Genomic DNA, 25,664 nt, shown 5'->3' with positions numbered 1-25,664 from the left:
CTTGCTCTGTAAGTAGTGACTGCTGAATCCCTTAGTGACTAGACGTTTCTGTTTGCCTCTCCTTAAGTGGCAGGTCGATCCATCACATATCCAAAGGCTGAACAAGATTGCAGTGTTGTCTTTTGTCGTCTTCACTCTTCATCAAGGTAGATTGTCTATAAAGGGGTTTAACTTTTGAGTGGTGAATGAAAGGAAATCCAAAGCCTACCCTTTTGTACACATGAAATAACCTTATCCGGGCTGTATCCTTGCTCCATGCATGATGAGAAATTGGAAGAATATGTGCCAAAGCAAGGCTTGTTAAGTCCCTTTTGGACTGAAGAATACATTTCACCTGTTGCCAGGGCCTTGGAAGAGGGGATTGCATATGTTCTCTATGGTCCATGCCCAAGCTACCCTTATGATTCTGAGACTGCACTTGTACAGCAAGGTACTTGTTGCATGATAAAACTCAGGTCTGTAAATATTTGTTAGGTCCTTGCAGATGCTTGCAAGATGCTAGTGTTGTAGCATGGAGGACCATTGTCTTTAGTGTCTGAAATATGAGGCTGGCATGCAGGTCGATGTCTGAGCACATAGCTCGGAAGATGTGCGTATCAGCCAATAGGTTATGTGACTGCGCCTGCAAGATGCCCTGAGGGACGCGCTTCCTGAAAAGTCAGAACTGCAAAGGTACGCAAACCAAACCTCTGATTGAATGCTTCCATGGCTCATAGTTCCTAGATTCTTGTCTCTATCTGATAGCCCATTGTTTACCATTGTCCATTCATGCACCTGGTTGAATGCTTTGATGCATCTGATCACAATGATCTCTCAGATTGTTGTAATATCATCCTGACCATTGTCCACTGTCATATCAGCTTCATGCATGGTTGAAAAACTAGTTGTCAAAATGCTGTCACTTCAAACACAGATTCACGTGTAATTTGAATTTGAATTTATATATTACCTGATGCATAATTCACTGCAGAATGGAGGATAACAGGATTTGGGCTAAGAACATCCATTCTTTTCACCGTATATCACTTTGTAATTTCAGCCATCCGATGTACAATCCATAGAACATATTCCCAATGAGATAAGCAGCCGGTGCACGCTCCTGGGGACCAAAGGAATATATCTATGTGGGTATATGTAACTTTTCATCTCCAATGATCCTGGAAAGGGAATTGACTACATTCCAATCTTGTTCCCAGCTTGTTCATGGAATTTGCACTGTCACACACAATAAGATTTGATTTACTGCCACTTGATCTGTCCAAAGGCTACCATTTCTTGGTTTAGATGAATGGGCGTGGAAGGTTTGCATCCATCGGATGTGTTGGAGCAGCAAGTGGTAGTTTTGATTCGTGCAGCGTGCATCGACCCATCAAGAGATCTCTACCTCAGAATCATATCTGCACAAAGCCATCGCAAAGATGCAGGATTCCCACTGATATTTTGAACCATCCAGGCAAGGCTTCAGGAAGATGCTGGGTAGTGAAATGGAGGCTTCTTTCAAGCGCTTTGCTAGCGTTTCTGAATATTTTTAGGGTAGTGTTTGAGTCTGCAGCTTTGTATGGGCTGTTACTAAAGATAGATTGTGACTTGAGATACTCCAAATTTTGAATCTTTATTTGTGTTTGCCTCTTGCCCTGTGAAATTGGAGATTCTGGATTGAGTATTCTGTGTTGTTTTCAACTGGAAAGGGAGTATATATTGTGTTGAAATTAGTAGATTACTACCTTGTTGGGTTTTAAAAGAAGAATATATTATTCTGTAGCTTTTTGTGTACAGAGATGTCTTGATTGGTTCCTGCTATTCTACTGACGTTCAGGTGTAAGGGCACGCACCACTAGTGGGTTATACGGTCAACTTGTCTCCTACTCAAAACAATTGTTTAAGCACTACAACAATAGCGGCTTTTGCAGTGACTGTGAGCCATCGCTCACTGCTTATATTCTCTTAGAGCTGAGCCATCATTAGTTGGTATCTGGCCAGCTGCTTGATGCTATGACCAAGTAGCTCGGATTCAGTGGCCACCTCTGCATCAGCCTGATTCCAAATCTTGAACGCAAAAAAGCTTGGATCAGATTCTACTCTGATCGTCAACTTGACGAATGCGAATCCAGGCGGTCTCTGCATCTCAATGTTTGGGATTCAAAGTGCCGCATTCTTTTCATCTGATAAGGAAATGCAAGCGGATTCCAGAGGAACTTCATAGCCAAAGTCGCCTATCTAGTCCAAAGCAGCCAAAGCCACAGACACACCACGCCCATCTCGACACAACGGAGAACTCTTCAGTTCCTCAATTGTAAAAAAAGAAGTCTCCACCGGCGTGCGTCACACAAATATTAGTAGAGATGCAGGCATCTGTATGTCCTGTACCCTGGAGTCCCCAAGGGGGCTAAAAGTTTTGATAATTGATTGTGAAATGTGTAAATTATGCTTAGTGACACTCAAAGTGACCACTAGTTTAGAAACAAATTATAGCCACTGATAACCCACGCTAAAAAACTTTGAACACATAAACTTTTATCATCACATAACTTCAAAACATCTGCCTACAGAGTAGCTGTAGTCGGACGAGACAAAAATTTAGCACGGAGGCGGGCATCCAGCATTCCAGCCATGCTTTTAGCTTCCAGCTTTCAGCTTCCTTACCGCGGGGCTTTCCCAGCCTTCTTCCCAGCTTTCCCTCTCATGCCTTTCAGGCCACCCTTCCCCTTTGCGCCTTTGCCGCCCTTCTTCCCTTTCTTCCCAGTCCCGCTGGCCCGCTTGTCCTTCTTCATCCGTGGATCCACCAACACCTTCCCTTTGCCAGCCCTCACCTGAACCCCCTTCTTTGCAACAACATACTCCTTCTGAGGCCTCTTTGGCATCGCCTTCCTGTAAATCTGGTCGATCATCTTCCTCTTTGATCGCTCGTTTATGTCATTCTGGTCTGCTATAGCATCTGCCTTTTGGCGTGCCTTGTCAAGTTTCTTCATGGCAACACGCTTCTTCCGAGCCTTGGCCTCTGCAACCTTCTTGGATGGACGGGCATCAATCTCCTTAAACTGAGCCCTCATCGCTGCTACTTCCTCACGTGTAACAGGCTTCATGGGCTGCCTATGTCGCTTTTCATCCTCAACAAACCAGTTGGGTAACCCTTCATCATCAAACATGTGCTTGTTGTAAGCATCATCAAGTATCTGCTCTCTCTGTTTCTTCCTCAGCATCTTCTTAGCATAGGCTAGTACTTCAGCCTTTCTGTAATCATCGAGATCATCCTCTGATTGATCTGATTCATCAGAAGATGAAGATGAATCCTCTTCGTTTCGGACAGGTTCTGCTGGTACAATCTCAAAATCTTCTTGTTGCAAACGCTGTGCTTTAGCCACCTTTTCCTTTTTGCCAGTATCCATCTTCTTATTCCTCTGCAAACTCTCCCTTTCATCTTCAGTGTCACTCTGCTCAGTAACGCCGGTTACAGCTTCTGTGAACACATCCTGACTATACCATTGCTTTACAATCTGCTCTTTAGTTGGCCTCTGTTCATCTAGAGATAACAGAAGGGGATTGGTCTCCTGATCTTGATCTTCATCAAAATCTTGATCCATTTCAACATCACCATCATCTTCACCTCCCTAGTAAGATTAAAAGATAATAAGAACATCTATATCACCTTAAAACTTTACAACCTCTATTATTGAAACCTAAATCGAGATCTTAAAACTTTACACCCTGTATCATTGTAAATTGCAACATAGAAAAATAAATTGCATAGCATTGTACAAGTCCTGTGCTTTGGCTGCTGTATTACCTCTAACAGGTCTGCATCAGCATCAGGATTGATTCGTTTCGCACGCTTGCGTTCTTGTTTTATTTCACCACCCTTTTTAGTTACAAAGCGCTCATAAGCTTCATCAAGCATCTCCTCAAGCTGGGCATCATACCTGATGTGAACAATGATTACTTACAAACTTTTGACATTACAGTTATTTTTTTAGAAATATAAGGATAAGGATATTTGATCACTTAATTCTGCTTTCTGATGGCGTGGATGTTCAAAAAATTACCTCTGCTGTTCCTCATCAGAATCAATTTCCTCATCAGAGTCTTCAAGAGCTTGAGTATCCTCATTCTCACTGTCTCCAATTTCATCTTCCACATTAAGCTCTGCTGATTCAACAGCTTCAAGTTGTTTTCCACCCTAAAAAAGGAAAATGAATATAAAAACTTAAGAATTAGATGATCATGAACGAGCATGCTCTTTTAGATACTTTTGCAACAAACCACAGGCAAAGATAGCACATACACAGCCCATTAGAAGGTTACTTTACAGAAATCCAAATAGAGTGAATCAAATTTGTTGGTGTGTTTTTGCAAAAATGAAGGCTGCCGCATTTAGAAATTATTGCATGCAGGACAAGGAGGAAACTCAGGAGAGGAAAATGAGTATTGCTGTTTACTAAGGAATGATGGGAAAACAAGTTCAATATCATGCAAAACTAAAGCTCTTCCAGTGAGCTATTGGTATAAATTCTGAGCACAGGAAATGCCACTAAGTAACCATAGCACATAACATGACCACAGAAAAAAGCACGATACCTTAATAACACTAATAGAAAACAAGTCAGGATCGCCATAATCATCTCCAGTAGCATCAATCTGCATTCCTGTGGCCTTGCGTGCTTTATCCTGCAATGAAGAGACCCATATGTCAGCATAGATGTCAAATCATCATATTGCAAAAATTGTATATGTATTTCATAATACCTTCGCTCGACGCTTTGACAAACGCTTTTTCTCTCTTTTTTTATTTCTATCGATGACACTGGTCAATTCTTCCATTTCTTGTAGAAGCACATCATCATCTGTGACCTTTGTGTTCTCCACAGCATCATTGACCTTTGGGGTGACTTGTGAAGACGCTGACAGTGATTTTCGTAAGCGAATTCGCCATCTAACATGGTCATGCAAATAGACAAGATTTATATCCTCCACACACCTTGACTTATAGACTTGTTTGGGTTATCATAACTATTTAAATGAACAGAAATAAACCATATGGGAAAATAGAATGGTAGATAAGGTACTCACTTCAAGATATGCTTGAAACTATTTTTATCCAACAGAAGTAAGTCCTCACAGAAATTTTTTATCTGGCACAAACCAAACAATCAACCGTAAGTACTTATACTAGAATAGATGGAAAGATAAGCTGTGCAGTATGCTTAGCAAAGGCATCAGTTCCTTACATCATCTGTTGTAAGCTCATGATTTTTTATGGGCAGGGATTCTGGATTATCAAATGAAATTGCATTGTAAGAGCCCAAAAACTCCAGTGGCGCCTGGGCATCAGACCATACAAAGTCTGATGCCAAACCGACTTTCCGCAATGTCGTATTCCCTTCTTCATACCTACATACAAGTTAGTGATATCAGTGTATAACAATCTAGTGTCATATTGTTCACCAAAGAGGGCTTCGTGTAACAAAAACTTAAAGCTACAACTTCACCAATTGCAGCCTTAAGTGCAGTGAACCAACATAAACACCCACCCACTCACTGTTATGAACATAAACACTCAGCGATGCACCATACATGAACTCGAGTACCATGTTTTTGTTGAACAAATTCACAAACTATTAATTCTTGTTCATTGCTTACCCAAGGGCAGAAAAGCACAGTTTTCTGGCTCAAACAAGAAATGCCTAACTGATTATGTGACTTAAAAAAACGCTGAAATGATGAGAACAAACATCTCAATTGCTTACACGAAATAACAGAGCGACATAAACTTTCACAATACCAAGAGCAATGCACTTCTTTACATGTGAGCAGAATAAGGATATTGGAAAACAGGCTGTTATAAACCTATAATGATCGTAAGAAGTGGATATGTAACATGAGAATAGGTAGAACATTATAAACTTATAATGATCTTAAGAAGTGGATATGTAATGTGAGAATAGGTATAGGTAGAACATTATACTCAACTATGATGTGAACACTGCTAATCATGCTAACAATTATAGATATAAAAAAGTTGCATTCTTTCAGAAGGGGAAAAAGAAAACAAGCAGGCAAACTCCAGCAATGGTGTGAAAAGGGGCCCTACCCATCACGGTGTCTCTTTTTCCTACCATCCATAACATCCCTAGACTGCAGAGCACAAAACATTTCCAAAATCAAGGTATGCTAGCAGAAAAAGAATAAAAGAAACTAGACAGATGATTCAGACAAGTGGCTCAACATACTTTGGTCTGTTCTGGAACAACACTGAACAAGTGCTTTATATCTAGAAGTTCTGGTTGAATCTTTGCAGGAGCCTTGTATTTCTGGCAGATGATATAAATTTCAGCAGATGTAGACCGACTTGCCGAAGGTTTAGTCGCCTCAACCTTCTCAAAGAACTGCATGCCGAAATGATATTTGAAGTTTCAATTAACCAAATACGAGAAATATAAAAAAATATTACAAAACATTTAATGAATACAGACCTGTTTAAGACAGTACATAATAGCGTTGTAATCTTGAGACCTAAAAACCTGTTGAAGAAAAAGAACAGTTGATTAAACATGGATTGAAATGTGAGACAATGAGAACAACGAAAGTAAAGCAGATTCAATAACTAAAGAGATGAATTAATAATAAAACACATGACAACTCTGTAAGGTATAAACTGTCAAAACCACTCAATATGTCAGAAGAATGGATACTACTTAACTGTGAACCAAGGAGCACATATATATACATAAACATTGCACCTGCCTAGGGATGAAAATGTCAAGATACCATGCTGCTACTCATTTAGAACAGATTTTTATAGTGTGTTTTCAACAAAGATATTTTGCATTCACATATTACAAGGAAAATAAACATCATGCTTAATTACAAACTGAAGCCAATGGCTGCAACATTGAGCATTCTTCTTCTATAGAATCCTTTACCTTCGTGATGAAGGCGCCCTTGGGAGCGAGGAACATGGTAGCAAGGCGCAGTGCGTCAATGACGAGAGCCGACTGCGATGTGGCCTCCTGCGCCCAGGCACCACCGACGTTGGGCGACCCGTCGTGGAGCACGACGTCGAAGGCGGAGACGCCGTTGGAGTCCATAAGCCTCCGCACCGCGGCGCGGCACTTGGTGGTGGTGATATCCTCGGTGAGCGAGTGGGCACCACGGATGGGGCGGATGGGGACGAGGTCGACGCCGACGACGAAGGCTCCCACGGGGGCATGGTTGACGGCCACCTGGACCCACCCTCCTGGCGCGGCACAGAGGTCGAGCACCGAGCGAGCCGTCGGGAGGAAGCGGAACCGCGCGTCGAGCTGGAGCAGCTTGAACGCCGCGCGACTCCGGTACCCTTGCTCCTTGGCGAGGTGGTAGAACTTGTCCTGACGCTGCTTCCCCTTCGCCTTGCCCATCTCCGCCGCCGCCGAGGAGACTTCCCAGCGAGGGGTTGGGGACTAGGGTTTTGGAGATGGTTTTGCTCCGCGCTCCGGCGGCGGTTAGGTGCCTTGCTGCTCTCGTCGTTTTTGTCGGGAGGGCTCCGTCCCTCCGTGGCGGGTAGGCCGTGACCGGCTCATGGGCCTGGGCCTTTGTCCTTTTATGGGCCTCTGAAAATGGGCCGAAAACGTCTCGTCGCCCGCCTTCTCTTTTCCCTTATCCCCAATGGCGGACGCACGCGGACATCACTGCGCACTCTGCTGCACTCTCGCGGGATGGAGCTTGGCCTCGCGCTCCGGCTCGTGGCGCCGCCGCCGCCGCCGTGTCTCTCCCGTAGAGCCCTTTCCCTTCCACAGTGTTTTATTTCCCTGTGTGTGCTGCGGGGAAGACGCGTCCGCGCCTCGAGACTGAAGCATGGAGGTGGGGCTGTGTGCAATGCGATTCTGACCTATTCAGGAGTGGAAGAGGAGGAGATGGTGGAAGAAGAAGTGGGGGAGGAGGAGGAGGAGGCTGAACCGGCAGTGAGCACGAGACCGCGCCTGGAGCTCATCGAGAAGCCGGACCGGAGCCTGGCGCTGCTGGATGAGTACGAGTCGGAGGAATTGGGCACCTCTCTTTGCGCCAATCACCGCAGCGGTTAGGCTTCTCACTTCTGTGCTTTCTGCGTTTGAAATTAGTCGGGTTTAGTACTCCCTCAGCCCCCTGCAAACTTCAATTCCTAAAATTCGTGCTAGTCAAACTTAAAAAAAGAGCATCAATATATCTATGATATAAAATTAGTATATTATGAAAATATATTCTATGGTCAATGGTACTAATTTAATACTATAAATCTTAGCATTTTTTTCTAAAAATTTGTTCAAAGTTTAAAAGGTTTGACCTAAGACAACTCTAGGAATTGAAGCTTTTAGGGACAGAAGAGGAAGTATTGATTAAGCTTAGGAATTGAGGTCATGCATTTCGTAAAGTAAAATTAAGGAGCTTGCGAAGTTGCAATGCGCAGAGCATTTTCGTCAAAATTCCAGAAAGGAAATTGATGCACATTTAAATGATTGGCGTACTGATACGGTGTCTCCTCAGGCTATGTTGCTGTATTGGGGAAACCAAATGTTGGCAAGAGCACCCTTATAAACCAAATGGTTGGTCAGAAACTTTCAATTGTAACAGATAAACCGCAAACGACAAGGCATCGCATTCTTGGTATATGTTCTGAACCAGAGTACCAGGTATCAGAATTTAATTCAGTTCAATGCAAATGCAAATTAAGGTCCTCACAAGTTTCTGGACCCAGTTATCATCAAGGGGATCATGTTGCTTTTCACTGCTAATCTGAGATATCATTTAGTTTGCAGATTATACTTTATGACACTCCTGGTGTTATTAAAAAAGAGATGCATAAGCTGGACAGTATGATGATGAAGAATGTTAGGAGTGCTATCGGCAGTGCGGACTGTGTGCTTGTTGTTGCTGATGCTTGCAAAGCACCTGAAAAGGTATTGCCACCACCCACCAGTAAGAAAGAAAGTAATCGATCCTTCTGACATTCAACCATTTCTTTTTACCTTACTTCTTGTAAGCTTTGAGCTTTTAGATTGATGAAATGCTTGAAGAAGGTGTGGGAAACAAAGATATTGCACTTCCTGTACTGCTAGTATTGAACAAGAAAGATCTCATAAAACCTGGAGAAATCGCAAAGAAACTTGAGGTATGAACCTGATACAATTGTTGAAAGGTGTTTCCCTGTTTCCTTTGTGCTTTCCTCTGTATGCAGTTGGTATTGATTTCTGGAACTCTTTTGACAGTGGTACCAAAAATTTACTAATGTTGATGATGTTATACCAATAAGTGCTAAATTTGGTAATGGGGTGGATGATATCAAGGAGTGGATATTGTCAAAGCTCCCTCTGGGTCCTGCTTACTACCCCAAGGTATTACCAAATCATTCATATTTTTCTAATGGCATCTCCCCTGTGGTTTGTTTTCCTTTAAATGCCATTATCTGTTCTCTTATATTATTAACAGAGAGAGTCAGGTCCACAGGCCCAGAACATTTTAGTGAATATTTTTGTCTGTGTGGTCAAGAGTGTGCTCCTAAATATCATTATAGTTGAACTTGATGTGCCCATTCCAATGTTGAATCCATCAAATCTTGTGTTATTCTTAGTTTGATGGATGGAGACACTGGCAAAGTTGAACTTGATGTGCCCATTCCAATGTTGAATCCATCAAATCTTGTGTTATTCTTAGTTTGATGGATGGAGACACTGGCAAGTCATCTTTCTGCAGATGGCCTAATAGTTTGCTTTTTCCAGTACTGGTGAACTGAACAATGTGAACTTGAAACCGCATATGTATGAACTAACATAAAATGATTACTATGTGCCCTGCTAGGCTGCTACAAATCAGCTGCGAAGAAATATTTTCTCGGAAGCCAGAGATTAGGAACTTCCCTGGTACATTTTTACTTTGCTAGATGATGATAATAATAGGTTTACACCCTTTTAGTACGTAGTTATCACCCTCTTTGTTGCTCTGTGGTTTCTCTCTTAAACGAGCATATGCGCTGTAATGTGATTCCTCAGTTGGACTGATCTTTCAAAAAACATTCCCCAGTTGAACTGAACCATCTATTTTTTGTTAGATGGTGTACTACATAGGATGATTTGAGATTAATAGGCATATTTGGTTCATGTATTTAGCCATGTGGTTCACCATGTTGCAGGATATAGCTAGTGAACACCCTGAGAGATTTTTTGTTGGTGAAATAGTGAGGGAAAAGATTTTTGTTCAATACAGGCAGGAAATTCCTTATTCATGCCAGGTATATCTTCTGGTGTTTTTTCCCTATCAGTTTGGCGCAGCGTATTCTCCATCTTGATATTCTCTATTTCTAATATAAAACGTTTTTTGTGACAGGTTAATGTTGTCAGTTACAAAAGCAGGCCTACTGCCAAGGACTTCATTCAAGTTGAGATACTTGTCGAGAAAGAAACACAAAGAAGCATTATACTAGGGAAGGTAAAAAAAAAGTTAAGAATACCATAATTACGCATGGTGTGGTTTGTTTTTTCTGGATGTTTGAAATACATGAGACAAAGTTAAACCTTTTTTTAATCATAGATTAAATATATTGTAAAAAAAGGGATTAGATCATGAATTCTCGGTTTGTGTTGTCTAATAGAAAAACATTCCCCTGACATGTCCGGTTGATGCAGGATGGCAAAGCCATAAAGATGTTGGCAACCGCATCAAGGCTTGACATCGAGGACTTCCTACAAAAGAAAGTCTACCTTGAGGTTTACATACATCTTATTCACTTATATTACATGGTCGCTGTGGATTGGCCATCTCCTGCTGGAATGCAACCATCGTGGAGAAGTTTCTATCTAACAGTAATGCACGACTCCTTCCTTGTGCAGATAGAGGTCAAAGTGAAGGAAAACTGGCGGCAAGATGAGCGGCTTCTGAAGCGGTATGGCTACGGCGGCGAGATCCAAGCACTGTGACTTTGACCCCGGGAGGATGCGCTATTACTGTCAGCTTCCGCGAGCATAGAATGACTTCACTTTTCCTTTTTCATTTCTTGTCTTTGGTGGTTGTTGGCGATGCGAGTGAGTATAGTAGTTAACCGAGTGTCGGACCCAACTAGCAGCTAAGTTATTAGTGAGGTACTCGCAGTAAGTTTTGTGCTCTGATCCTGTTGTTTTGCCCTGTGGAATTGATTTTCCTGCAGATAAGTAAAGTGAGCATGGTTGTGCTCTCTGTGGTCTGTGTAAACCATGGGAGAGAGGGTCTCAGACAGCCGAGCCAAGTGCATGTAGTAGAAGTCGCTCTTTCCAATTTGTGCTTCGGGTGGCCGCGTGGGCGTTACGACGCCGCCGCGGCCGCGGCGGGTCCAGGTGGTGGCGCGCCGTGTGCCCTGCGCCGCGCCGGGCGTTGTGGATACGGTGTGGCAAAGCGAGCTCGACTGGTTGGAGCTGCCGCCGCATTGCGCATTACTCGACCGAGCATGCAGGTCGGATCATCTGACGCAGCATTGACTTGGCTACCTCGGTCTCAACTCTCGACATTCTCGCCCTTGTATTCGCTCTCTCAAAGTTTAAACTCTTAGAATCCGTGTTATAAAAAAGTATTAATATTTATGATATAAAATAAATATTTTATAAAAATATATTTTAGTATTTTTCTATAAATTTGGGACTTACAACAACTCTAGAAGTTACAGCTTTTCAGTACAGAGAGGGAGTATATAACAAAAATTTCGACTTCCGCCATAGGTGTGCACTGCAGGTTTTTTTTTTTTGTCTAATCTATTGAAGAAGTCAAATTTATTTAAAACACTAATCTTGGCGAACAGCAGGAGGGCCAGGAACACCGATGCCCGAGCACATCTCAGCATGGCCACCGCAACTCTCCCGCGCTTCAACCAAACAGCACCTGAGGTTACTTCAGAATTGGCCAATCTCTGCACCATTTCATTGTTCCAGTTTATGCCCCATCTCAGAATTTTATACTTTGGCAGGGTTCTAAACTCCCGTGGAAACGTTTCAAATCTAGATTCTCGTAGAAAAGTTTCAAATCCAGATTCCCTTGAGAAAGAATCATTTCTCTAATAAATCAAAATCACTTTATTTACCTAGCTCGCTGGATTCTTAAAATTAGAACTAGAATAGAATCAAGAGAAACTAGGTTTTTGTGTTTATCGAGACTAGTACAAAAATGAGAATCAGTTCCAAGTGAACTTTGGCAGCGATTCTAGTGATTTTACTAAGAATCTGAAAAGTTCCTCGCGGCCAAAGGCAGTCAGGCACCCTCAATTACACCCCACAGCCACCACCAGTTGAATTACTCCAAAGAGCTCATCTACATCGTTTGTGGCCCGAATGGCAACCATCACTGTTTCAATACCGCAAATGATCCTACACAACGTGTTAAAAAACGTAAGTCTCATGGCTGAAACAAAAACACAGCATGCATATAAGTGCAATATGCTTCTGCCGCTAACTTGATTATGCTACCATAAAGAGACTAGAATAATTGAAATGAAAAAAAGGAGGATTTTCCAGGTTATGCTATTGTGTTGCCAAAAATCTCTGCCATTTCTTCATGATCTCTATTGTTAACCAGCAGGAGAAAATAAAAATCACTTACTTAATTGACAATAGCAACCTATGATATCCAAAGCATGCGCATCATGGGTTCCTCGAGGATGGCATCTGATGGAGGACCTCATGTACAAAGAGATCCTGCAACTCCAAGTATCTATCTCTCCATTCTGTTCCCTGTTGGTTTGGAGTGCCATTCTGAGCATTCAGCTCGAAATCAAATAACCTGGAAGAACCACCATGCTTCTGGACCCCATAAAAAAACATAAGATGCAACAGAAAGAAATATGGAAATGACACTTGTAAGATGTATGACAACAAATGAAAGACAAAGCAAAATCACCCAACCTGAAGCTCATCCAAGTAGCGCTCCATAAAGATGGAGGTTTTATTTCCAGGAATTGGAACATCATTTTCAGGCCGAGGAAGAACTACTGCCCGCCATTCAGCCTCCCCATTTGCTGAGCAAACTTTGCGTAATGGTTGTAGTGGTGGCAGATTTACTCGTTGTGGCGTTACTATCAGAACATTGGTTACTGGACCTGACAAACAATTGCATTATGGAAGCTCAGAGGTACTGCAGATTCAGGGGAAAAAAAGGAAACAAAAACATGATTCATAAACTATATACAAAAGGTGCATTGTGATATATTTTTTAAAAAACATGGCCATAGAATAATCCTAGCCTCAGCTTTAGAGATATCAGATATGTAGGCTTCTGGCGAAGAATACTAACAAAAAATCATACCATGAGTCATGAAAGTTGACTTTGTAAACTCATGGAGACATACTTTAGCAGTCCAGATTCCAGAGTTCATGTTTCGGTTATAATCAAGACATCCCATAGAACTTCCCTCAAAAAAAGAATTCCCATAGAACTAACTCAGCCTAGGCAAATTATCACCATTCACCTAACATAAGGAAATGTATTTAATATTAAAAATGCCTTTAATGACAGTAAAAAAACAAAAAGAAACATCTTTTGCCTATTAAATGCCCAGGAAAATATGTTATCCTTGGCTTTCTCTAGAAAGAAAGTTCTACTAGTCAATGGAGTAGGCTCGCAACCCAACCACATATTCAACGCATAAGAGTGTCCAACGTAAGAATTAAGTTTTCAAATATTGCACTGAGTTTTGTAAAGTCAAGGCAGATTTTCAGTACGAATATAGCCTTTTTAATATAAAATAAGAGTATAACCTTGGGAGTGTTTGAATTTTCGGGTCACCTGCTGACATCTAGTATCCCAGACCCGAACATTACCATCCTCAAATCCAGAGACAAGTAGAAGTCCATCTGTGCTTGATGCTAAGCTTGTTACTGCCTTGCTGGATCAGTCAAAAAAAAACAGAATCAACTTAATAGATCTCACCACACAAATGTTAGGAATTTGACACTGAAGCAGCCTATATTAAACAGAGAAAGTAGTTGGAAATAAATTTATTTAGATAATGGCATTGAACAACCTGCACTGCTAACAACAATGCAGATCAATGAATAATCATTGCCAAAAAAAATAAGCCTATCATCCAGCCTATCTGTAGTTTCTAAGCAGCGAATAACAGATAAACAAATAAAAAAGAGGATGAGAATTCCTTTAGATTGAAGTTAATTAGGGTGCATTTGGCAGCAATCCTTGGAGCAGCTTCTTCATGAGAATCACTCCAGCTCTGCCAAACGCCAAAATTTGGCACAGCTTCTTAGGGAAATCTAATGAATCGCTCTCTCATTTTTCTATACCAACCACGGAGCCAAAAAAACTGCTCCCACAGATTCACGCCTGCTACCCACCCTTCTGATGACCTCCTCAACAAGTCAAAAGGTTATTGATCCACAATTGCCACAGGTATAAAAGGACCGCACTTCCCCATCCTGCACCCATTTGTCCCAAAGCACCACTTGGAGGGGTCCGAGGTTTTCTCTCCATGTGTGGGCAACTGCAGCGCTGCCAACAGGACTGGCCCAACACCAGCCGTCCAAACAGGGGAGCTCTGCGCCCAGGTCCATCCCCAGGACACCCACATGTGGCACAACTCCACCCCCCACCCCCCTAGCTAGAAATTAAGATTCGGTACAGTTGGTGTCAGTTGACCCCAGGGGGCAACCCTACCATACCCCTGTACAGGCACACTCTTTCCCAGCAGATCGAGCTCGGGTGTCCACCTTCCACGGGCTGTGGTCTCCATAGAGGCCACCGGTGTCTTCCTCTAGGTCAGAACCACAGATGTCCAGGCCGCCTCAGGTCGTCCCTCATCCAGACCAAAGGCCCTGGCAACACAACTTTGTTTAATGTTCTGTTGATCAAAGGATAGGATGAGCCCTAGTTAATTTTGATTTGTTCTGTGAGCATGTAAATCAGGTATTCATTTATTTGTTGGTGGTTATATACTACTTTTGCCATAGGATGAACAACAATGGCTTTCATAGTTTATTAAACAATTGGGAAGATTGACAGGGGAAGCTAGACGCCTGGACCCCGTAAGAAAATGTCTGATTATTTTGTTCTCTTTTGGGGACTTTGTAATCTATTGGACCCCATCGGTTTGGACTTTGGAATATGATGATTGTATGATGCAACTTGCAGTGTCAACAGCTAATTATTGGCGTATTGGGTGAAGAATTTCTCTAGTCAATTTGTCGTTACACATAAATTTAACCAGCATGTATCAAACAATGTATGCCTATTCATGATATGTATTATAGACTTTTGTTCAGACAGTCAGGGTACTATGGACAATTACAGATTCATCCACTCTTTCAAGAATCACTTCACAGTCACAGCTTGCCAAACGATTCTATCAGACAGAATAAATTTCAAGTTCCAGAGAATCAGGAAGTGGGGCTGGAGAATCAAGGAGTGGAGCTCTGCCAAACAGGACCTTTAAGTGATATATACTTGCACATTTATGGAATACTTAAGTGTAAGGCTGTGCAGAATGTACATGTTGCCTGTTCGATCCCTGGCTACATTCCTAATGTGTTGAGAAAGAAAAGAATTTCCATGTTGCTGACTAAATTCCAAACTGGATTATCATTATTACTTTAATGTAATGTCACTAGATAAAGATCTATGATTTCTGTTATTCCTTTTTGCAACTTACTCTATCCCTCTGCCCATCAATCAGAGTAGATGCAACATGGATGTCCTAGCAATTCAATTTTTATTCATTCAAGTCTAAAGTAAAGGTTGAAGATACGGAGCCTTGTCAAAGCTGAAAACCATGCCCATATTGTATGCATTTCCTATGGGTAAACATAGCGGGTCATCTATGGATAAGGACGATTCAGTGATGAACAATTATCTCATGGAATTTCATGATGCAAGAACTAGTAATTCACAGCAGTAAATTTCAAGAACAAGACAAAAAGCTAGGTCAGGCAAACCTGTGGTCATCCAATGTGCCCAAAATAGATGACTCATCACTACCATGAAAACTGAGATCAACACCCATAGCAGTAACATATATCTTTCCATCTCTACCACCAGCATAGAAAATATGACTTCTTGGGTCTAGTGCTACAGAACCAATGCTAGTAGGAAATGAAATGCTTCTTAGCATCCTACCCTCAGATAAACTCCAAATCTGCAGATAAGAACAAATGCCATTAGAATATGTAGCCCAAGATGCTACTCCCTCCGATTCCAAATGTAGGTCGTTTAGGACACTGGCAATCTCCAATATGACACTTTGCCTTGTAATTTTGTAAAAATATACCATTTATATAGTGAAACATATATTATGGAAGTATTTTTCCATGATAAATATAGGAACATCAATCATATGTTATCAGTCTATGTAACTTTTCATGCTTATAATCCAAGTTAAAAAATTTTGACCAGATACAATCCTAAGACCTACATTTGGAAGCGGTGGTAGTACTAGTTAAGTTATAAATAAGAGTAGCTAACAAGAACTGTAATAAATAAATAACTGCATATAAAACATTCAATTAAAAAAAACAAACAAGAGTTGAGTTGCACACACTTTGCATGTTCGATCCTCTGAAGAAGATACAGCAATTGCTCCAAGAAAACAAGCAATATCAGTTACAGGCAGTGCATGCTGACTGAAACTATACATGTATGGTGTCTGGGCCTCCAGCCTTGACTGCTCATCAAGCACCCTGCAACCAATACAACCAAACCCAATGAACACTATAGTACTATTCAAAAATAGTTTTACCGATTTTACTACACAAAACAAACATACGTGATGAGATCCCAAACTTTGATACTCCCATCCTCTGACCCTGAGACAAGCAAATAGTCATACAGCGCAAGGCACCTAACAGCACGATAGTGCGCATGCCATGTGCGGAGAAGCTCTCCACTAGACACCTATAAACCATCATAAAACCCGATAGGTCAGATAAATAGCTTAGACAATGTTCAAATTTAACCAGAAAAGTGCTGGATGGATCAGATTCAGATATATAGCAAATAGCATAAAGGGGCTGTTTGGTTCATGCCCTCGCCTGGGATCCGTAGCCAGGCAAGCGCATCTGACCCCAGGCGTTGGAAATTGAACGCCTGGTGTTACTGCCTGGGCCAGGCGCGATTTCCACGCTGTGAACCAAACAAGCCCAAACTGCAGACAGAAACCAAACTCATAGGCACATAAGACACCAGCAAACAGAGGAAAGACATAATTAGTTACCTAATACTGTACCTGTGAAAATACACTGAGTAAACATGTCAAATATTGACACAACTCTGAGAGAAAACTGAGGATTACAATGTGTTTCTGCTTAAGTAACTGTAGAAACCAATGCTCAAGTAGAAAAATGGAAGGGGAAAAAACACATCATGTCGTTACAGAAAATGTCTTCAGGTGCTAAATGGACATATGAGTAAAAAGTAAGAAGACATCCGGTGGCATTTGATCATGGAACTTTAAACTGGTGTATACACGAATGGCAACAGCATAGTTTTCTAATGGTCACAGTGAGCTTCTAGCACGAAACACAAAAATTGTTAACCTATGGCATAGTAATTAGCTTCTAAAACTGCCAGGTTATTAAGTGCTAAAGAGAACACTTACGCAAAAAAGCACCACCTTCAAAGTTTTAGCACCTAAAACACACATTCGTCGTTCACCACCCCATACAGTGCAGCACACAAGCTACGGGAAAAAAAAAGGATCTAATGCAAGAAATTTAACAAAGTTATTGTAAACATATTTCATTTCAGAACTAAATAACCCCAACTATTATTTTCCAAACCAACTGGAAAGAAATGAAGGCCCTGGTCCAATTTTGATTGGTCACCACCAGGGGCATACCACCTTGAGCTCACTAATAACCAAGCAAAGACACTGGAAACATTCCACATCAACCACAACGACAGCACACCAAGCATCCAACAACACATACTAACAGTTTCAACCCATCACAAAGAAAGCACAGTGCCCTCACCTCCCAAAGGAACATATTGCCATTGCTGCCACCGCCGATGAGGTAGCTCCCCTCCTGATCGGCGATAAGTGCTCGGATCGGCTCAGCAGGAAAGCTCTTGACGGCCACTTGCGGCTGCAATTGAAACCGAGAAACGACTCGGGGTCATGGGTTCGGAGTTCAAGAGCGCCGTTCGGGGTTTTATGTAGAGCGTGCTTACCTTGTCCCAGTAGTAGAAGTGGATGGTCCCGGAGTTGCCGCCAGCTGGAAGAGCCTGAGCGGAGGCGAGGAAGCGGTCGGCGACCGAGGCGAGCGACCGAGGGCGGGAGGCGCAGGGGCGGAAGCGGATGTCCTCCGCGCCGGTGCGGAGGTCCCAGGCGGCCACGCCCGCGTCCGCAGATGACGCGGCGAGCACCAGCTGCTTTGGTTGTGGCGGCGGCGCCATGAGCAACGAAGAGGGAGAGATAGGAGAGTCCGGCGCGGCGCAGTCAAGGAAGCCGGCCGAAAGAGAGAGAGGAGGCGCGACGACGTGGGGCGAGGCGGCGGCGGCGCGAGACGGAGAGTTGCGAAGGCTGGTGCGGGAGAGCGGGGCGCCTCCGTCCGTTTGGAGTGCGTGGCGGCGCTTAAGGTCCGACCGGGTGGCACTGTGCACCTCGCCGACAACCAAATTATCCTGGCCCGTTCCCGCGCATGGGCCGACGAATTCCTTCGCTCCTCTCCTGCGTATGGGCCGGCCCGCTCCGCAGCTCGCGCACTCACTCGTCCTACTCCAGCGGTCCAGCCCGCTCTGCAACATATAGAAGGAGCAAAACTATGTTATAGAAGAGGGATTAAACATTTAAGCCTTATTTAGTTCGTGAAAAAAATTAGATATTGTAGCATATTTATAACTATAATAATTAGTTATAACATAGTTTTGCTCCTTCTACATGTTACAAAGTTTGATCGTCTTATAGTGTACCTCTATGTTGTGATCGTCTTATAGTATACCTTGTCAACTAGTAATACCCTCGGTGTTGTGATCGTCTTATAGTATACCTCTGTTTTTTTATGGATTTGTATTTGTTTTCAGTATGTTGACCATTGCCATTGCAAATGTGAGTATATCATACAAGCACATTATGATATTACAAATCTTTTGTTATTTTCTAGGTTAAATTATGTCTAAATTTGAATATCTAAAAACAAACATATGTGCATGAATCCGACAAACCAATTTGGTTATAAAGTTTGGTGTCTGGCATTAGAACACATGTCCTCCATCAGAAAAAAAACCGCTACACTATGGTTGGCCAAGCAATCAGTCACTCTATTACAGGTTCTAAAACAAGTTGAAATAGAACAAGAAATTAAATTGTTTGCCATCATTACACGAAAGAGCACCTTCTAGCCCACTGTCTAAATTCTTGACATTCCAAGCTTATGTTGCTCTGCTCAGACCATGGAAGGTTGACAGACCTTCAACATGCAGAGCACTTGCAGCTCTTTGGATGAAACCCACCTCAATATCTAGCATAGAGCTTGTGTTGTCCTTGCCACACAGCCCCAACCCCTTCCTTGTTAAGGACGAGAACGTCACATCAACATTCAATTTGTAGTGTTCTTTTTGGGGCTTTCACTTTGGTTGCTCAGCCTGACTTCCGGTCATGTTTGAGCCATTCACTGTTGCAAATTCATTCAAATGATATTGAGGCCTTGTTTAGATACAAAAAGATTTTGGATTTTGTTACTGTAGCACTTTCGTTTATTTGTGGCAAATATTGTCTAATCATAGACTAACTAGGATCAAAAGATTCGTCTCACGATTTACAGTTAAACTGTGCAATTAGTTTTTATTTTCATCTATATTTAGTGCTTTATGCATGTGTCGAAACATTCGATGTGACAGAGAATCTTGAAAACTTTTTGATTTTTGGGGTAAACTAAACAAGGCCTGAACTGCATTCACCTCCCCAGCAGCTTGCACCCTCTCACTTTATTCCTCATCGTCCACCATCTCCACAGTCAAACCACGATTTTCAGTTGAAGATCCGATTGCATTGCCCATATCTTTAGTGTACTTCCTTCCCTGACTTACAATTTGCTAAGCTGCAACGCAACTCCTCGAGTGCAGCGTCCGCCAACACTTTTTTTTTTTTTTGAGATTGTCCGCCAACACCCCCGAGCTCCTTTACAGTTAAAAAAAGAGATGGCGGCAGTCTTCATCAAGTCTGTTACACATGGGACGCAATGTTTCAGTTTTGATTCAAGCAATCTCAGTTTTCTCGCTAACTAACATTGCTTGCCCCGAAAGAACAAAATGGTGACAGCTGACAGCATCTACTTTTCTTCCACAGGATTGAGAGCAACTCTAAGAGACTCTATAAATCATTTCTAACTCCAAGTACTAGAGATTTTAATAAAAAAAATATCTACCATCAAACTCTTCAGTTGGTTATGTAAACATAGTCATCCCATATTTTATATTTCTCGTTAGCTAAAGATAAAAAATGAGAATAACTTTCTAAAGTACAAGCAAGATATAGAAAAACAGTTGGAGAATAAAAATATATAGAAACAATTTATATAAATGACTATCTAAACGATAATTTAGATAGTGCGCTTTATAAAGACTCCTAGAGATGCTGAATCTGTAATTAAAAGTTGTAGGAGAACAAAATTGGTACTCCACTTGCTGCCATAAAAATCGCCCCAGGGGAGTAAAAAGAAATAGCAAAATTTTCGTCTCCTACCAGACGAAACTGAAGCAAACTCTCAACTACGCAAAATTTTGAGGGAACTAAACTACGCAAGAGACAATTAACTAAACTGAAGCAAACTAGAGCGGAACAAAACTGGAATCGGGCGAGCAAAGAGCAAGCAAGCAAACGGACGATCATATCGCTAGGCGATCACGTCAGCTCCCTTGCTCCCCGACCTTGTCGTCTCTGCTGCTGTCGCCGGCGCTGCTCGCCCCCGCCGGCGGCAGCACGGTCGTCCCGCTGCTCCCGCCGGCGCCATTGCTGCCGCTGCCGCTGCTGCCTATGTACGACTTGATCGCCGCCGCGAGCATCGCGGTGAAGTTGGGGTCGGACGCGATCACGGCCGCCGCGCTGACTGTGTCGCCCGCCGCGTCCGCCTGCGCGGCGGGGGCCTTGGAGGAGGGGTCGTACAGCTTCTGCCCGAACAGCTGCGTCGTCAGCGGCATCGGCCGGCCCGCGGCGTCGGCGAGCGCGGCCTGGAGCTGGGAGGGCTCCGTCCCCGTCGCCCGTGCCTGCGCCGGCGCCGACGCCGGCGGCTGCGCGAACGCGGAGGCGGAGGCGGAGGCGGCTCCCGGTGGCGGCTGCGTGAGGTCCAGCGTCACGGTGGGGAACGGCGCCGACGCCGAGATGGTGGCGACGTTGGAGGAGCACGGCAGCACGGCGCGCGCCAGGAAGTTGGACCCCGCCATCAGGCTGCCGCCGTCCGCGCTCGGCATCGACCCGGACAGCAGCATGGACGCCGCCGCCGCGGTCGTCGACGCCATCGGCATCGCCGCCGGGGGAAGCGGGTGGTTGTGGTGCCCCTCGTACGTCGTGATCACCACCGTCCTGTCCTCGGCGCATCTCTGGACCTGCCATCACGCACATGCATGATCAACAACGTGCCCAACTTCTGGCTCGATCGACCCATCGTTCAGCAGCACAGCATACCTGCTTGCGGACGGGGCAGCCGGCGGCCATGGTGCAGCGGTAGTATGCGCGGGGGCACGGGTTGCCCTTGGCCATCTTCTGCCCGTACTTCCTCCATTGGCACCCATCATTGATCTGCATACCATCAAGAAGAACAAACATTTCAGCAACAACGACTCAGTAGCAGTCCACAGTCAGAACTCAGATTCAGAAGCACTGGCAGCCAAGCCTACCATGGGTGCCTCGGAGCGGGCTCGGACGGAGACGCGGGCCTTGCGCATGGTGGCGGCCTCGGGGACGGGCTCGGGGCCCTTGGAGGGGAGGAACTTATGCACCTTGTTGGAGAGCCAGCCCTGCTGCGCCGCCGCCAGGTGGTGCGGCTGCGGCGGCTCATCCGCCCGGCTGCTGCTACCCATCTCGTGGGCGAGGTGCTGCTGCGGCTGCTGGTGGCCGTGCTCGAACGCCGGCAGCGGCATCATCTCCTTGCTGCTGACCATGAGCCCGTTGCCAGGGCAGTAGTCCAAGGGTTGCGGCGGCGGCGGTTCCGCGTTGCTGGTGGACGACCCCGAGCTGTTTCCGCCGCCGTGCATTGCGTCCGAGCCCACGGAGCGCAGCGGGTCGTCGGGGGCGGTGCCGAGGCTGCTGATGAACTGCCGTGGGAGCAGGTGGCTGCCGCCGCTCCCCTCCTGATGATCCTTCGTCTCCGGATCGACGTTCATCAGCTGGTAACATGATACGATCGCAGCAAGTCACAATCACAACAGTCTCGATCGGTCAGAGACGTTGCCTCGCTTACATCGATGCATGTGTTTTGGTGTGGCAGTGGTTTACCTCATGGCCTGGAGCTCCGCGGAGAAGGGCTTGATGGTTATTGGTCCTTTGCTGCTGCTGCTGCATCAGTGTAGTGTAGACCGGCATCTGCACCTGGAAGGCGTTGAACTTGATGGTCATCCTGCTGAGCATGTCCTTGAGCTGCTTGTTCTCTTCGTTCAGGCGCCCAAGCTCGGATTTTGCCAGTGCCAGCTGGTCATATAAATACACATTATTTAATACTAATATCCTGTAATAACAAGAGAGACTAAACAAACAAAATGAATAAGCAAGTTTTTTTCATTTTTTGTTTGTTTCTCTCTACTATCTAGTATGTACAGTGTCTGTCTGGTAGTGGACTAGTCGTAGCTATTTACATGGGGTAGTTCGCAAAAATTTTCAAGATTTCCCGTCACATCAAATCTTTGGTCGCATGCATGGAGCATTAAATATAGATGAAAATAAAAACTAATTACACGGTTTACCTGTAATTTGTGAGATGAATCTTTTGAGCCTAGTTACTCCGTGATTGAACAATGTTTGTCAAATAAAAACGAAAGTGCTACAGTAGCCAAAAACCAAAAATTTTGCAAACTAAACCAGGCCTTACATGGGAGGCCAGTTAAGGTTTGACTAAGGGGGTGTTTGGGACTGCTCTGCTCCACGTTTTTCAGCTCCGCTCTACGTTTTTTAGCCAAACGGTTCTACGCACTCAGTTCGAGAAAAAAAAGGGTGGAGTTGTGAGAGCACCTAAAGAGGTACTCCACGAACTCCAGTTTTTTGTGGAGCTGCTCCACGACGAAGTTTATGAAGCAGAGTTCGTGGAGCAGTCCCAAACACCATCTAAACTTGCATGCAGAATTGGCGCATCAGATGAAATCGAAGTTTAATTTCCAAGAACAGGCAGTGAGTGATATGGTACGTGTGTATATTCACAATAAAGTACTGTAGAAACTAGCTAGATAGGCAAAAATGCATGGATCACACGGCTCGTTGGTGATATTTTTCCCTCACCTCAGCTTTGGTCTCCCTGTGATCCACGCCGTTGGAGGAGACGCCGTCGTCGACGCTGGACTCCTCGCTCCTGATGCTGCTCTTCCTCCCGCTGACGTGGTGCAGACCCATCTGAAAAACCGAGCCACAGCCACGCGCGTCAAGCAGAAAAAGTAGAAAACCGCCGATCCGACAGACTAGTGGATCGATCGGATGGGATGGACGACGGAGGGAAACGCCAAAATGAATTTGAATTCGTCGATTCGCGAGCAAAGCGGGGTTATTAACGTACGTTGATGGTGAGGTCGTCTTCCTTGATGCCGTGCTCGTCCGACGACGACGGCACAAAGGCGGCCAAGGCGGCGGCGGCGGCGGCGTCCTTCCTCTCCTTCTTGAAGAAGTCCATCTCGCCCGCCGCCACCCGGCGAGGCAGGTGGTGGTGGTCCGCCGCCTCCGCCGCGTCACCGTACTCGTACCCCATCGCGGCGGCCGGGAGGAACGACGACGCAGCCGGCGCCCTGGCCGTCGTCGTCTCCCTATCGGCGCCGCCGTTCAGCCTGCGCTTTCCCAGGTAGGAGGACTCCATGATGACGTAACGACGACGACGACGGGCGAGGAGGGAGAGCGGGGGTGGACGGCCGGGGACGGAGACGAGGGAGATCGGTGGAGGGGAGGGAACGGGGACGTATAAGAAGGAGCGGGAGGGCGCACACGTGGCGAGGCCTGGCGCTGGGCTCGCCGATCTGAGTCCATCTTTATAGGCAGTGCTGGTGGTGACCATTGACCAGGGGGGGCACCTGGACCTGGGCAGGGCAGGGCAGGGCGGACTGGGCGACTGGCGGAGGGGAGAGGACTGGGCGACATGGCAGGAGGGCAAGGCGAGGCGATGCGATGCGATGCATGCGGTCGCCTCGGCCCGAGTCGCGCACGCACGCCGTACCGCCGCGTACGCGCTCGCGAGGTCCGGATGTGGCAGTGTCCCCGGCCAGTCGCCCAGTCCATGGGGAATGACTGGGAGGGAGAAAAGGGAGGGTGGTCAGGTCAGGTCGGGGACGGGGACGGGCGGTGGTGAGGTCAGCTGCGGATCCGAGGAAATGGTCAGGTTAGCTGGGTGACTGGCCATTTACTGGCTCCGGGGCTGCATGGACTAGCGACCAGCGCGTGCGACCGTGCGTCGTCGCGCGCTGCCCTTTCTTTCGGGGATCGGGACCATGTAGTTTCAGGTACTATTGACTGAGCAAGTGCGCAGCGGCACCACCAGTCACACGGACCATCATCGGTTTTGACTTTTCTTTTTTTATATATATAAAAAAACAAAATCTCATCTCAGTGCCCGAAATCTAAGGTCTGCAGAGATACAAGATAACAAACTATATGGATAAAAGGAAACTAAGGTCTCATAATCAAGACGGTCAAAAACTTTGCACCAGCTAAACCTAAGTCCCCGCTGATCTTTTGGACGAGGTCTAAGGCCTTGTTTAGTTCGTGAAGGAAAAAAATTTGCGATATTGTAGCACTTTCGTTTGTTTGTGGTAATTATTGTCCAAACATGGACTAACTAGGTTCAAAAGATTTGTCTCATCAATTTCGACCAAACTGTGCAATTAGTTTTTATTTTCATCTACATTTAATACTCAATGCATGCGTCTAAAAATTTGATGTGACGGAGAATCTTAAAATTTTTTGGGTTTTTGGGTGAAAGTAAACAAGGCCTAATGCCAAAGACTAATTTTTTGCTAAAATGTGCATAAAGTTCTCTCTTCCCAAATCTTCCATATAGTCCCATTTATTAGAAGCAAGAGGGAGCTGAGACTCTTCCATGGGACCCTGGGCAAAGATCCAACCGTCATCCACCAACTCTTGACGGAGGCAAAAGAGGGGTATCTGTGGCTCAAGTTAAGGCATGGCTAACCAGATGGCATGCAACTACAGATGTGCCTCGAATAATGACATTCCATAAGGATGTGATGTGCCATCCCCAAGTCGTCAAAGAAGAAGTGTATTTTTCCAACCACAGACCTCTACTTGATTCATTGTCCAAACATGATTACGTATGATAAGCTAGAAAAAATGTCATCATAACAAAAACGATAGAGAGAGAGTGTGTGATTAGCCATCGTTGCATCACTTCAGTAATTCGGTCATAATAACATGTCGTCTAGGACAAGATTTGATCAAACTTTAAATACTATAAATATCAATAACTTGTAAATTATTTACTTTGAGAACTTGGAAGATATATACGTACAGTTGTATAGTAAAATAATTACAAAATCCCGTGAATTCAAACAATGCAACA

General features: G+C 44.6%; 4 protein-coding genes and 1 pseudogene across 6 annotated transcripts; 2 read left to right on the top strand and 3 right to left on the bottom strand.

The window, feature by feature from the left end:
* Positions 234–2,217, top strand: LOC110430198 (annotated as a pseudogene).
* On the bottom strand, positions 2,354–7,493 carry LOC8074609 (putative rRNA methyltransferase). The gene is made up of 11 exons (XM_002440222.2): positions 6,918–7,493; positions 6,468–6,515; positions 6,225–6,380; positions 6,086–6,129; positions 5,223–5,385; positions 5,065–5,126; positions 4,741–4,927; positions 4,573–4,662; positions 4,041–4,174; positions 3,785–3,917; positions 2,354–3,608 (listed from the first exon to the last, which is right to left on the bottom strand). The coding sequence occupies exons 1-11, from the start codon at positions 7,389–7,391 to the stop codon at positions 2,640–2,642; spliced, it is 2,460 nt and encodes an 819-aa protein (XP_002440267.1). The 5' UTR covers positions 7,392–7,493; the 3' UTR covers positions 2,354–2,639.
* Positions 7,652–11,190, top strand: LOC8063614 (GTPase Era). The gene is made up of 9 exons (XM_021447736.1): positions 7,652–8,049; positions 8,494–8,639; positions 8,766–8,906; positions 9,005–9,118; positions 9,216–9,341; positions 10,136–10,234; positions 10,330–10,431; positions 10,629–10,709; positions 10,833–11,190. Exons 1-9 carry the CDS (start codon positions 7,689–7,691, stop codon positions 10,917–10,919), a joined length of 1,257 nt encoding a protein of 418 aa, XP_021303411.1. The 5' UTR covers positions 7,652–7,688; the 3' UTR covers positions 10,920–11,190.
* LOC8063613 (protein ROOT INITIATION DEFECTIVE 3) lies at positions 11,986–18,548 on the bottom strand. 3 transcript variants are annotated; one of them, XM_021447738.1, is made up of 9 exons: positions 18,133–18,548; positions 17,934–18,047; positions 16,730–16,857; positions 16,505–16,643; positions 15,903–16,102; positions 13,719–13,846; positions 12,867–13,060; positions 12,565–12,761; positions 11,986–12,332 (listed from the first exon to the last, which is right to left on the bottom strand). In XM_021447738.1, the coding sequence occupies exons 1-8, from the start codon at positions 18,355–18,357 to the stop codon at positions 12,606–12,608; spliced, it is 1,284 nt and encodes a 427-aa protein (XP_021303413.1). In that variant the 5' UTR covers positions 18,358–18,548; the 3' UTR covers positions 11,986–12,332; positions 12,565–12,605. The 3 variants fall into 3 exon arrangements, with proteins under 3 accessions (XP_021303413.1, XP_021303412.1, XP_002440266.1); XM_021447737.1 differs by having other exon boundaries at positions 12,583–12,764; positions 18,133–18,547; XM_002440221.2 differs by having other exon boundaries at positions 12,565–12,764; positions 18,133–18,546.
* On the bottom strand, positions 20,549–24,106 carry LOC8063612 (WRKY transcription factor 42). Its single transcript, XM_002440220.2, has 6 exons — positions 23,658–24,106; positions 23,387–23,497; positions 22,394–22,585; positions 21,796–22,284; positions 21,584–21,697; positions 20,549–21,504 (listed from the first exon to the last, which is right to left on the bottom strand). The coding sequence occupies exons 1-6, from the start codon at positions 23,949–23,951 to the stop codon at positions 20,809–20,811; spliced, it is 1,896 nt and encodes a 631-aa protein (XP_002440265.2). The 5' UTR covers positions 23,952–24,106; the 3' UTR covers positions 20,549–20,808.

Source organism: Sorghum bicolor, chromosome 9 (assembly GCF_000003195.3).
Source record: "Sorghum bicolor cultivar BTx623 chromosome 9, Sorghum_bicolor_NCBIv3, whole genome shotgun sequence".
Taxonomy (NCBI): Eukaryota; Viridiplantae; Streptophyta; class Magnoliopsida; order Poales; family Poaceae; genus Sorghum; species Sorghum bicolor.
This window is presented reverse-complemented; position numbering and strand designations above follow the sequence as displayed.

Excerpts from the sequence above, each read along its gene's own strand:
- LOC8074609 (XM_002440222.2), bottom strand. The coding sequence starts at position 7,391 with ATGGGCAAGGCGAAGGGGAAGCAGCGTCAGGACAAGTTCTACCACCTC. Across the intron at positions 6,516-6,917 it reads AGGGCGCCTTCATCACGAAG|GTTTTTAGGTCTCAAGATTA; the intron begins GTAAAGGATTCT and ends TTTCTTCAACAG. Across the intron at positions 4,175-4,572 it reads TTTCTATTAGTGTTATTAAG|GGTGGAAAACAACTTGAAGC; the intron begins GTATCGTGCTTT and ends TTCCTTTTTTAG.
- LOC8063614 (XM_021447736.1), top strand. The coding sequence starts at position 7,689 with ATGGAGCTTGGCCTCGCGCTCCGGCTCGTGGCGCCGCCGCCGCCGCCG. Across the intron at positions 9,342-10,135 it reads GTCCTGCTTACTACCCCAAG|GATATAGCTAGTGAACACCC; the intron begins GTATTACCAAAT and ends ACCATGTTGCAG. Across the intron at positions 10,432-10,628 it reads GAAGCATTATACTAGGGAAG|GATGGCAAAGCCATAAAGAT; the intron begins GTAAAAAAAAAG and ends CGGTTGATGCAG.
- LOC8063613 (XM_021447737.1), bottom strand. The coding sequence starts at position 18,357 with ATGGCGCCGCCGCCACAACCAAAGCAGCTGGTGCTCGCCGCGTCATCT. Across the intron at positions 16,858-17,933 it reads GCAATATGTTCCTTTGGGAG|GTGTCTAGTGGAGAGCTTCT; the intron begins GTGAGGGCACTG and ends GATGGTTTATAG. Across the intron at positions 13,847-15,902 it reads GGCACATTGGATGACCACAG|CAAGGCAGTAACAAGCTTAG; the intron begins GTTTGCCTGACC and ends TGACTGATCCAG.
- LOC8063612 (XM_002440220.2), bottom strand. The coding sequence starts at position 23,951 with ATGGAGTCCTCCTACCTGGGAAAGCGCAGGCTGAACGGCGGCGCCGAT. Across the intron at positions 22,285-22,393 it reads GCGGAGCTCCAGGCCATGAG|CTGATGAACGTCGATCCGGA; the intron begins GTAAACCACTGC and ends TCATGTTACCAG. Across the intron at positions 21,698-21,795 it reads CCCGCTCCGAGGCACCCATG|ATCAATGATGGGTGCCAATG; the intron begins GTAGGCTTGGCT and ends GATGGTATGCAG.